At 37.1% G+C, this 13,374-nt stretch overlaps 1 protein-coding gene and 1 pseudogene across 1 annotated transcript in view; both read left to right on the top strand.

The window, feature by feature from the left end:
* TBC1D12 (TBC1 domain family member 12) overlaps positions 1-13,374 on the top strand; it is a 48,236-nt gene that overhangs the window by 22,501 nt on the left and 12,361 nt on the right. Inside the window, 3 exon segments of the mRNA XM_050899284.1 lie at positions 3,164-3,220; positions 9,769-9,884; positions 11,920-12,002. Of these exon segments, the coding sequence (XP_050755241.1) occupies positions 3,164-3,220; positions 9,769-9,884; positions 11,920-12,002 (256 nt within the window).
* On the top strand, positions 7,825-7,941 carry LOC127018104 (uncharacterized; annotated as a pseudogene).

The following is a 13,374-nucleotide window of genomic DNA, read 5'->3' as shown; positions in this document are numbered from 1 at the left end:
AAAAGTAAAACATACACCAAATTCACTTTATCAGCAGTTCTAACAAGGTACTGTCACTGGCAGCCTTAAATGGGGGGGGGGGGGAGCTTCTTTTCTATTTAAATCTGACACACCATGAAAAGCTTGCAGTGATTTAGAAATGATTGCTTATTCAGAAGTGAAGACTTCTTTTCCAAAAGCTGTCACCTTACATACAAAATGGAAGGTATTAATTTTAGACAGTCTGTTAAATACTAACGCTGATTTTGATGACTGTGTCACTGTCCTGCAACTAACCTCTGAAAATATTTTTGGGTGGCTCTGAAATCTAAAAAAAAAAAAAAAGGTACTTGAGGGCTAAAAAAACTCAGTGTCTTCAGTTGCATATTTTTACAATGTCGTTATCTTCAGTCTGAAATCTAACAGAGAAATTGCATTCACTGAATTGCCAGAACTCCCATGGTCTCTCAGGGACAAGAGTTGTTGGAGATTTCTCTTTGGAGGAACACATGCATTTTGAATTGGTTTTTGTATGACTCAGACCTTCTAACGTGCAATATTAACTCTTCCCTCCGATCTTTGTTGTTTCAGTTTAACAGTGCATGAAGCTCTTAATGCTTAAAAAGTGTGCATGGCATGTTTGTCACAAATCTAAGGACTGAATATCTGAAAGAAGTAGGTAAATACAATGCTAGATGCTTTTTCATAGGAGTGGTTCTTAAGCAGATTATTACCTAGGTAGAGGTCATGTTGGCTCGTCCTGTACTACTGCTGGAGAGAAGGGAAAGGCAAGACTTCTGCCTGTCTAGCAGATATAGGGTAGAAATACATTGGTAACAAACTGCCTTGAAACCAGGACAGACAATAAATGGGGGTATTGGGTCTTGCAAGGAACATGTAACACCGGAATAACAATTTGTCTACTAGCAGCAGTGAGAAGGCTGTGATGGTTTTCTTTGTAGATACTGTAGCGGTCAGATTCTCAAGAAATGTCCCTCATCTTTCCAGAGTCGCACATGTAGTCAGTAAAATGCTATGCTAGAGGTAAAACAAAGACATACCCCAGTGTTTTAGACTTTTGCAATTATTATCTTGTCAGTAAAATGGTAATGAAACTGGTAGGACCTCAGTGAGACAAATGCATCCTTTTGTTTGCATAAAGGACATAAAATACTGTTCAGCTCCTCATACCAGGGCTTACCCAGCTGCTTTGACAAGGGAAACTTGTCAAGGAGAACTTCTTACGATGTCAGTGCTATGTTGGTGGCATAAATGCATCTTCAGGGGAGTACTCTACAGTGAGCATGGGATTAATGTTTTGAAAATACCGCAGAGGTGTTGACTCTGCTGCTGTGAATTCTTCTGATTGCTGTTTTTTTAAAAAAAGGTCTTTGAGGTCAACTACGAAGAGTATTGAAGCAAAATATCTCTTCCTAAAGCTTGAAAAGGAAAGCAAAGGGTTGAGGGGAAACAAAGAATATAGAAACAATCTTGAGGTAATAAAAATGATAGAACTTCTTTTACTTTGATTTGGTGGGACACTAGATTTTTTTTTTTTTTTGGTCTTCTGGATCCTCTTTTTCATGGGATGCCTCCCCCTCTATTGGGCCTTTGAATTTCTTTAGCAAAGGATGACACAGATAAAAATAATTTTTTTTCTTCTCTTGAAGTGAGCTTTTGCAGGTTAAGCAGACTTATGCTGGTGAGCTTGAGGTGCTGCAATAGCAAAATCATCATCTAGGCAGACTGTATCAAATTCCAAAAAGATAGGATTTAGCAAAAAGATTCAGGTGGTAAAGATGCTGTCTTTCATGGACTTTTTTAAAGTGTTGTGTTGTTTTTTGGGTTTTTTTTTTTAGTACAAGCCTTATCCTTCTGAGGCTGGCATGGTATTTCAGTACTGGAAAGGAGAAAATAGTATGGCAAGGGAGAAGGAAGCCTTTAAAATGCTTTTTATTAGTCTGGGGTATGCATGGTAGAAGAACACTGCAGATATGTTCAGAAATAACATTGAAGGCATGATAAAAACCTTATTTTCCTCCTTCCAGGTGCTGTAATCCAATACTTAAAAGCAATGGCTGTGTCTTTCCCCCCATCTTTAAGCTTGGCTTTTCCATTAGAAAACCAGCTTTGACTTTTGAATGGAAACCTGCAGAGCTGTGGTTGTACAGGGTCTCCTGTAGTTGGGCGTGCTTTTGCCTGATTGCCTTGCTGCAATGTGGTATGAGGGGTTTCAGATTGCTGCTTAGAATCTTACTTTTAATTTAAGTGCCTGTTTCTCAAAGCCTTACAAATGTATCTTTGTTCTCATCAACTCACCAGTGAGGTTGAGATGTAGTCCACTTTTGAGCTTTTAGTTTAGAAATACTAATTATAACATGGCGAGGGGGAAGGTGGGGGACTTAAAGGCCCACTCTAAGTCACTGTGCTATTTGATGACATTTTCTACACTCTCATGTTAAATAGAAAAACGCAAACCCTGAATGTGGAAGTTCTGTTTGAAAGTTACCCTAGTATTTTGTTTCTTGCCAAATGCTTATCCAAGTCCAGTTACGTTTTTTTTCCCTTTCTCCACAGTGCAAGTACTATTCTTGAGTATTCATTTTAAGCTTTAAAGCTAACTAGCTTATAGGTAAAGATCTAGTTGGGTGTGAGATGCATTCTAAGATGAGCTGAATGAAAGCAAGGTCTTCAAGATTCATTTCCAGAGCAAACAGTTTCTGTTTTCTTGTGTCAGCCTATAGACAATGTTTTGTTCTTTCCTTTTTAACAGCGTATCTTCCAAGGCTAGTGTTTAAATAAGTGTAACTTTTATGGGTGATGTGGACTTGGGAGAGACAGTGTATCAGGGAACGCCTTTTGTCATGTACCTGAGAAGTGCCATGGAAAAAGATCTCCCTTCGGGCAAAGGTGCTGATTGTAGAAAATATAAAACTTCAATTAAAACAGAAAAATAGTCCAATAGATGTCTATACACATCTTGCACAAGTGGGAAGTCTTTGTATGTGTGTTTGTATATTTTGAGGGCTGGAGAAGAAGAAGGAACAGATGCATCTATGTTTCTTGAAACATAGAGTATAAATACTCTACATGTGAATTTAAATTTTGGCTTGCATGTTGCTGTATTGTAATGGTCTTTTCCTTCATTTATTCACTAAGGCTTTGCTTCTGTTTTTCTCATTAGGATGACAGTTCTGGCAGTCTTGCGTCAATATCTGCTCTCAGTCTATTAAACACAGGGGTATGAAATTTAATATTTTTTTTTAGTTGTATTCAATGCCATGCATGGGACTATGTAGCACTCATTAAAATAGAACAAACATCACATTTTCACAGTAGCATGAATATTTTATGGCACTAACCATCAACTCATTAGATACCATTAGTAAAATAAACAAACAAATAAACTTCACACATGAATCTCACTAACAACTTAGTGATAGAGTATTATTGTTGTTTATATTGCATGTTCTTGAATAGTGGGAAATGGGTAATGCTAGAGCTTGACAGTAATTGACTTTCTATGTTTGCTGTGCCTCCTTGCTTAATGGTAAAAGTTGTTAAAAGGCTTAATTTGTAATATTCTTTAACACCTTGTATTAGCTTTGAAAATTAATATCCTAGAATCTTTTTTCCCCTGTCACTAAGTCACACGAGCTGTTAACAGTGGCACTTCAGAACTCCAGATGCTTTTAATCACTATTTCCAATATGAAATTGGAAACCTAGAAAAGTGTAGCTATTGAAACTTTTGTTATATGTTATGTCTTCTACTTGCTGTGACTGGTATCCTTCTGAAACTGGTCCAGTGCACATGCCTGTTACTTCGAAAACTTTTTATGTAGTCCCACACTGTGTTTAAACAGGAATAGTACAAGTTGGCCTTTTTTTTGTGGATCTGTTACTCTGGCTTTGTGAAATAGAGCAGCGATGTAACTGCTAGTTGATATGTGATGCCTATGGTTCACGTTACATGGTCCAGCTGCTCTCAGCTCTTCTTTATTGGGCCCAAAGCCCATGGCTTCATGCTCTTTTGTAAACAACAAAAGATGAAACTTGATGCAACCTGTTAAATATCCAATTGAGGAAGAAAATAAAGTAAACGAACAATTGAAGATGGATGGCATTACTTTGGAAGGTTGACCTAGAAACTCTTCAGTGTCTGTTTGGTTGTTCTCTTGTACTATGTGAAGATTAGTATTTTTTCCCTTCTTCAGTATAGGTTCTTCCTATATCACCTGCAAGTTAGGAAAGAATGTACTATTCTGTCTGTCCTGATAGCATCTGGCATTCTTAGTTCTGGGAAAATGTCTGGTTTATGACTCACAGAATTTTTCAGTGACACCTACTCTTGCTATAAGCACTTCTTTGTTTATAATCACCTTGTAACCAGTGCTAGCTCACCAATTTTAACATTTAACCTGGGGGACACACACATGATGACATAGGAGGGAATCCTATAGAATTCTTCTTACATAAATTTTCTATTAGTTTTATTAAGGTGATGTAGATGGGTGCCCTCTTAAGTGATTCTATTAATACTTCCATTCTTGGATGATCAACCCTGCTTGAAAGGAAGGGAAGTAATCTTTCTGATTATATTTCTAGTTAGCTCTACAACATTGTGAAAATAATCATATAGATGTTTTTAGAGGCCCATCTGCTCCACAGAGGCGCACGTGTGTGTAGAGGGGACAGAGGTTTAAAACCGCTTGCAGAATATATGGCAATCCCCATTGTTTCCTCAACAGAAGTCATGATTGATTGAGTAAAACCTGTTTCTGTATCAGGCTTAGAATTTTGGGGGAGTAAAGCATGTTAAAAGAAACTGTCATACACAGGGTGCATGCTTTGTTTGATTGGAGTGTTAGTATGCCTTGACATCTACTCTAAATAGAGGCAATCCTTAAGGTAGTGAAAGTTAATTCAGTGTTGCCTATCAGGTCACTTTCTCCTCCTTGTAATCCAAGGCTTTTATCACTCACTTCCAGGAGTTCAGCTTTTGTTGTTGGATCCTAGATAGATCAAAACTTATCCCAGCAAGATGCATACTAAATCTCATGGTCAATATTTATTCCTTTAAAGCTCTATAGTTTGGGCACTGTAGATGCAAGTTTGTCTTCTAAAATTGAATCATTATGTGCATGCTTAGTTAAATACTTTATCCCCACAAGCATACCCTACTTAAGGTCAGCTAATGCTGTTGGAATGCTGCGATGCAGCTGGTTTTCCTTGCTGTAAGGTAGTTTGCTTAGATGCTGGAAGAAGCAGCTATGGGCAATTACACGTATGTTACACAGTGCAATCCAGTAGTGTTTAGAGATATCTTAAATAGCTCTGAATGGTCTAGCTGTCCTGTATGGTGGTTCTGAGGAACGATGAAAGAAACTTAAGTTTTGTATGTTTTCCACGTAGATATCAAAAAGGTGCAGGCAATAAAGACCTCTGCAGGTTTATTATTTTTCTTCTGTTTAAAACACCAGGGGATTTTTTTTTTAGTGTGGGGTTTTTCTTTTTTTTTTTAAAGAAGATACAACTTGGGATATTTTTATCTTCTTAAGCACAAAGGCACTTCATAAGCAAAAGACTTTTTTCCCAGCCCCATTTATCTGTTACCTGTCTGTAGGTTAATAGGCTTATCTGTATTTCTGTAGAAATAAACACTGGAAATACAAGTCCCTCCACATATCAAAGTGCTCTTAAATATATTGTCACAGTGTTTTTCAGGAAAAACATGCTTTTAGCCTGTTAACAGGTTAATTATTGGCAGTAGATGAGAGGATGCAGTTCCAGCCTTAATAAGGAGATAACTATTCTTACATGCTATTAAAGCTGAGATTTGTTTTTCTTTATTTTGGGATTGTGAAATGTTCTGTAACTTTCAATAAATACCAGATATGTGGCAATAAAGAATTTAACTACGTTCCCTAAGCTACTGAAACCTTACAGATGACACTTCCAAAAATTTATTTTTTTTTTTTTTTTTTTTACATAAAGAGGTCTTATGTAGTCTTTAATCTTAGCTGTCAACTGTTCTGTCTTCTGGCGTATGCCCTGCATGTTAAGCATTTGACAAGACATTTGACTTTAAATTGTATTTTTACTTTGTTATGGAAGAGTATTAGCTCACAACTTTTGAAGTGAAATTCCATGTCAGCTCAAGCTTTTTATCCCATGCCAAGAATTTTAGATTCTGCATCAAATGCATGCGTAAGGCTATTGGATTCTTTACATCTAGTCATACAAAATATTCCAGAAAAAAATGGATATTTTACTTGCACAAACTAGTGAGTTCCATGCATGTCTGATGGTTCTGGGATCTAATCTTCAAATAAGTTTCCTAGAGCACAGGCTTCTTGAGGAAGAAGCATCTTCCATTGGGAAGTTCTGATGCTTTGGAATATATTTCATCTTGGGGAATGTGCAGCCATAACAGTTTGAGCCTGAAGCTATTTTGATCTCTCCTTTGACTCTAGTAATGCTTACAGTTTTCCCTCTCTGTTCATGTGTTCTTTTCTTGCAAAAACCAACTGCTCATAAACTGTACTTACTTCCAGAAACACAGTTGGGTGATGAGTTCCGCCTTTTCTGGAAATCCCTGTTAAAGATTTTTTTTTTTTTCTTTCTCTGTTGCTTTGGAAAGAGTGTATCAGTTCTTAGCCTGTATGATAGCCAGAAGCACTAGCACCATTCAAATGTGTTGCTTGTAATAAAAAGGTGAGAGTGGCTTCATTTCTAATGTCCATCTTGCAGTGCTTTTTTTATTTAACTTGCATACAAATTAGGTATGTAGGAATGTTGAAAAGGTTGGTACCGTTTGAGCTTCCTCATCTCTGACCACTAAATGAACTTGATTTTGTGGCTCCAGTTACAAAGTACTGGAAAACATGACAGTAAATCAGAGCTTCTACTAAGAATATGAGGGATGGCATTGCTACTGTACTGCAGCCTGGATGCTGACCTCCGGGTGCTATCACAGGATACATTCCTAACTTAAGAATGTGCTGGGGTATCCTGAGGTATAAAGCATGGCAGGAGTGCCTATAATGTCTCTGGTTTTAGGTGGAATGAAATAATTTTAGGCTTAAGAATACATACATTCATTCATACAGTGAATGCTGGTTTTCTGATTTTTCTCGTGCTTGTGTGAATTGCAACAGAACTCTGCCAGTCCTATACGTCCAGTTGTACAAGATACTTGTTTGAAGGTGCCAAATGATGTTGAATGCATATTATTTTCAATCAAAAATTGTTTTGGGAATTACCCTTCAGGAGAGGAATATGTTCTAGGAAATTTGTGTAACCACTGTTCTTGACCAGAGACTTAGAAATATTTAGAACTAAACTGTATTTAAGAACAGTTGGCTAGTAACTTTTAAGTCATTGTGTTTACAAAGAATTAGGTTTTTAGTGTGAATGTATGTATAAATGATGATAGCAAACAGTTGCTCGGTCTTTTTCTTTACAAGGTGCATATTTGGGCTTTTTTTTGAAGACAGAAAAGCAACAGAGCTTCTCCTCTTGTTGAAATAGTAGGCTGGTTGCTATAGATTTGTGCCTGTCTTTCCAGGGTGCTAACAAAATGAGTTATTTGGTACGCTGCCATGGGGCAGAGTATGATACAGTGGTTAAAGGGTGGATAGCTGGAAGGATAGCTGAAGAGTTTGGGGGGGTGGAAACCACTTCAAAAGATACTGAGAATGTTTCAAAACCATTCTTTGGCTTGTTTTGTGGAGGTGCAATCACCTTTTCTCATCAGTTAAACTATTGTTCTGACTGCCACAAACTAGAAAAAGAAAAGGGCAAGATAACTCCTCAGGATCTGAAAAGTATAGTGGCATATAATGCATATGGCCTTACCACTGTGAACACACCCGATCTCCTCTGATCTCTGAAGCTAACAGGTTGGGCCTGGTTAGTACTTGGATGGGAAACCACTTGGGAATACCAGGTGCTGTAGCCTCTGCCTAGCAAGAGTGGAGTCTCCATCCTTGGTGATATCAAAAATCTGGCTGAACAAGGCCCCGTGCAACCTGCTGTAGTTGACCCTGCTTTGACCAGGGAGGCTGGACTAGGTGATCTCCAGAGGTGTCTTCCAACCTCAATGACTCTGTGGTAACTTCCTCTTGAGATGAGAGTAACATGACATCATTGAGGTTATACTTTTCAGATCATTTAATGTATTATGCCCAATGTGGAAGAACAGAAATTTTGTTAGAGATCATTAAAGTGGGTAGGGTAAGGAGGCTGTTGAGCAGAAAGCTTTAAGTCACCTTAGTGTTGGGCAAACACTTTGTGCCTTCTCTGGAAATCTGAGGCTGCATTGTCGTGTTTGTAAGAGGTCTTTTCCCATTTAACTTTATGGACTTCAACTGTGTACTGAACTTTTAAGCTGTATAATAGCTTTAAAGTTGTCAGCTCTGTTTCTATAATACTGTCAATGAACACTGAATGTATAAAGCCCTCTGTTTCTCCATGGGAGAACTAATGTGTACAAGAAGCTGTGTGTTAGGTGTGAGATTAATTTGGGAGCAGTTTCTAGAGAAGACTTACGTTTGATTGGGAAGATACATGACCTAATTAGTAATTGATCAATTTTTTATTTTTGGTGGGTTAAACATAAGATATTTTGGTTAATCTGAGACTGAATTTAGTTACACAATTATTAAAGCAACAGATGTACAAGAACAAACTGTCTTTGGATTAAAAAAAAGCTTCTACAAGTTAGAGCTCACTTGGCTGTGCTTAAGAATAGAGCTGTGTGATCTGGGAAAGTACATTACTAAAGTACCTTGAATTTGTTCTCTTAAAAAGGTGATTTCTCAGATGTTTGAATTTCAGCATGTGGAAGGCTTGCAGAGAAACTAGTATTTAGCCTTCACGCCTAAGGAGAGTGTTGACACACAAGCTAACTTGGTTTGGGAATAAGTTGAAAGTCCTCTCACAGATAACCTTTTAAGATTTGCTGGATCGTAAGAATGGGTTTCCCAGTAACTTGACAGTAAATTTTTATATATAGAGGCTAAAAAAAGAGGGAACGTGAGATTTGAGGTTTTCATCTGTCTCTGTCTAGCCTTTTTCCTGAAGACTGTCTCATATTTCTGTTTCGTTGAGTTGCTCTTGTAGAAAAAGGAGCGGGATTCTTCCTCAGAATCTTCTGTCTATTAAAGGCTGTTAAATATTTCTTTCTAAGTAGATTGCATGTTTTAACCTCTGAGAAAGAAATTATGTGAAACAGACTTGTAATGATAAATATTGTTATATTGTCACTGAGTATAGTGTAGGTAGTTCTGGATAATGTGGGTTTGATGGTCTTGCTGAAGGCTTCAGAAACGTGAGGAGTACCAGATCTTAAGGGTGGCTAGAATCAAAAGGAAAGAAATGGGAAGAGACACACATTCTTGGTTAGTGGTTTGTGGTGGTGGTTTTTTTGTCAACTTCACACATTACTTAAATGTACTTGTGCACTAATTAGTTTGGGAAGATTATGCAGATTTCCTAACTAACTGACCCTTGGATGCTCAGTAGTAATATTGAACTAGAATAGATCAAAGATTAAGTTGATACAAGAAACTGCTTTCTCATTCATCTTTACTTAGCAGTCCTGGAAAGCTGCACTGTCTTGCTATAAACAATTTCAACTTGTAATGTTAGCTCCTTGCTGTCTTAAATTCTTTAATATTATATATTTTAACATTATTAAATAAGTGTTAAACAAGTAATATTATTCTTATCAATTAGAAGTGAGGCTGAAAGTTGAAATTTAATTTTCATTAATAATGTTGTTTAGGAATATGAAGCACGGACAGGAAGAATGTATAAACCTCCACCTCCATCAGCAAGACGTAAAAATATTGAATTTGAACCACTTTCAACTACTGCTTTGATTCTGGAGGATCGGCCAGCGTAAGTATGACTCTGCTGTGGACCTGATGATGACTGAATTTGTTAGATATGCTTCTGATGAGCTAAACTTCACAAGTCTTACACAAAAGTATCATTGGATTATTCCATCCCAGATAATAGCCTAACAAATACCTCCAGAAGAACCTTTAAGTATATTGTAGTCTATATGAGGAATTCTATATGAGGAATTCTTTCTCGCTGTAATGGGGTCACAAGTCTGTTATCTACTGTATATCACAGCTGCCTGTGACAGTGTTGTGGGCATCCTTAATCGGGAAAATTCTTGAAGACTTTTATGGATTTCTTCACTGTCATCTCAGTATGCACTCCATTCTCCTTCCCCCATTCTGGAAACTTAATTTGCTAGACCAGTTGGGAAGACTTAACAGTGGCAGTTGTCACTTCAGCAAACCTGGACTTGGCTTACCAGAAGAGTTTTTTTAAAAAAGAAAACGTATTAGGTAGGTAACAGCAGGAGTGGGAAGAATTGCCTTTGAAACACAAGAAATACCTTCCTGTCACAAATTGTGAATGCTCATTTTGTATCTGGCAACTACAGTTAAATGCTTTGTTGGTACCAAGATGATAGTGTTCACTGAAACTGTTCTTGCCCCTGGTCTGGTTATGTTTTTGTGGCTCTGTAAAACTACAGCTGAAGGCAAGGAAACAGCAGATGAAGATGCAACGAAAACTGCATTAAGTACAAAGAAGAATAGTAATGAAAAATGGGTAATAAATTGGTCAGTATTTTCAGCTATACAGTTTCAACAATTTGAAAGAAAGAGGAGGACCTGCTGACTAGGAACACATGCTGGAGGAAAGCAAATGGAGCGAAGCTTTCAAATTGCAGCTTCAGAAAGCTTGTGATGGCACTGTTAAATGCTTGTTCTAATCAGTTCCAATTAGGAAATGGAAAATAGAACATACAGTGTTTCCTTCGATATTCTCTCTAGTGGTATATAAGCTCATTCAGTGCTAAGACAGAAATATCCTGAATGGAGGTACGGATTGCTATGATTATTTTTTTGTAAGTGCATTATTTCTTCTACTGTATGGTGGAGAGTAAGGTATGCAGTAACTAGTTTGCTGATGCTTTTCTGTACTGTCAGAATATAACAATTCACAAACTAACATAAGTGTGTTTTTACAAATTACACTTCCACTTCTTTCAAATTGGAGTGCCATCCCAAGTGTGTTATGTGTTGCCACAATCTCATCCTTGAAAATATATTCTGCTCTCACTTTCATTGGAAATCTTAATAAAGTGATCATTTCTGCTTGTGTAAGAGGAGATGGAAAACTTTTTTTTAATTTCATATTAAATTGACAAAATTGTCTTCTGTTTATTTCAAACCGAAGTAGACTAGAGATTGGGTAAGAGACTAAGACCAAACATTGTGTTCTGATTTGTTTTGGAATGAGTCTGCTTGGTCAAACGGAAGTGTGTGTTTGGCTATTAGGGGATCACTATGCAGCCAAAAACCAAACACATTTTAAGCTGGTGAACTTGTAGCACTGCAGCAAGCTTCCTTAGCTTTAGCTCTGACATAAATGGGGATCTATCCTTTCTTCATTTGGTAAACGTATCTTCTTTTGTGGGAGTTTTAAAGGGCTAACGATAATGAATATAAACCTTTACCCTTTATTGAAAATACGTCATCATAGATTTCATATGAACAAATGGACTATCAATATGCAGGTATATTTAATGATTAAAATATGCATGTGCAGAAATGTATTGGAATAAATAACTATATGGAATATCAGTATTTCCCTTTTGTCACTTCATGCAAACTTCATTTGAGCATCATTCCAGATGTTCAACAAATCTAATAACCCTGCTTTGGGGGAAAGCTATAGGAGAACTAATAAACAGAAGCAGTAAACATCTGGTAGTTCTCTACTGCTGTTACTGAAACACTGGTAGTGTGACAACCCCAAAGCTCACAGTAGAGAGAAGCCAAATTAAAACCCGTTTTGAAATGGTTCAGAATGTCATTTGTGTGAATTGAATTCAGGAACAACTTGTTTTCAGAAATCTTCCTGCCAAATCAGTGGAGGAGGCTTTACGTCACCGACAAGAATATGATGAGATGGTGGCAGAGGCAAAAAAACGAGGTATGTTAACTGCCAATAATCACTATAATTCTTTTTAACTGTGGAGCAAAAATAAAGTAATTTCTGGCTTGTAGGCTAGTAGGTACAGTAAAGAACAGCCTTGTTTAATATCTAGGTTATTCTCTGGTACATATGTGCACACAGTTTAAAACAGAACTCGATTATCAAATTGTTTTCTTATGCCACCACAGTGAATGTAACTAGGTTCATAAGTCAGTTTAACCTTTTCTTTAATTTTTAAGTAGAAACTTGATGTGTTGTGTTTTGTGGCTTGTTTTTTTTTTTTAAACTACTTGTGTAATGTGATCAACTAGAAACTTTCTGGGTACTCAGACTCTTTTTTTCAAGTTGTGTTGCTGCAGTTGCCACTGAGAGCCAAAGTATAATAAAGCTGACTGCTTAAAGATCTGTTTTTTTTTCAGGAATTTGAGATCAATTTCAGTGTGAAGACAGATGAAAACTTTGGGTGGTTTTTTTTTCCAAGCAGCTGTACCTGTGTGAACCTTCCTACTCCCACTAGATCTGTTTTTTAAATTAAACATATCTGTAGCATCTGGTACTGTGTCAATCTATGAATAGTTGTTGAAAGGACTTCTGTAGTCTCGTGCCTAGTATTCAGGGAATAAACTATTTTAAGAATCTGTGCTGCACATTTTACTTGGGCTGTTGTCAGAGATACAAGCTTCTGAACTGACTGAGCCTCTATGGATCCGTGGCAGCTTGCTCTGAAAGATGTAATAAGAAATCCAAGGCATTTGACAACTCATTTCTCTCTGCTCTTGTGGTGTGCATGTTGCAAGGTGTGATCTGTGGTCCGTGTTCTCTAACTGCACCTTTGGAGAGTCAGCCATGGTGTAGTGTTTTAGTATGTGTGCCCTAGTATTCATTAAATTAACTATTACTACGCACACAAAGCTTCAGTAAAAACTTAATGAAGCTGGTCAGCTATATCAGTTTACCAGGGGTGGCATGTTTACTCTGATGTGTCTCATGCATACATAAATAGAAAATGTCTTGCAATTTCACAGTGGTTCTTAGTGATGTCAAGATAGCACTGCTCTGTCCTTCTTTTAGCCTTTTTAATAAGAGAGATCTACAAATGCTCCTTTTTTAACAGAAGGCAGAATACTCTTCTCTTGTTCAGCATTGTGGCTTTCTCTCAGATCTCTAGGTCCTCTTTCCAGAAAAGAAAATACATAATCCTTCTAGGTGGAAGTTTCAGGAAAATTTGAATAATTTTAAAATAGATGTAGAATTGCACTTTTGAATAATAATTTTATCTATAATTATTGCTGATTAGTCTAAGTAATAAGTAAGGTTTAGGTAGAATGTGGTGTGAAATTCATTACAGGAAAAACAGTGCTGCTGATGT

This window comes from Gymnogyps californianus, chromosome 6, assembly GCF_018139145.2.
Source record: "Gymnogyps californianus isolate 813 chromosome 6, ASM1813914v2, whole genome shotgun sequence".
Lineage (NCBI taxonomy): Eukaryota > Metazoa > Chordata > Aves > Accipitriformes > Cathartidae > Gymnogyps > Gymnogyps californianus.
This window is presented reverse-complemented; position numbering and strand designations above follow the sequence as displayed.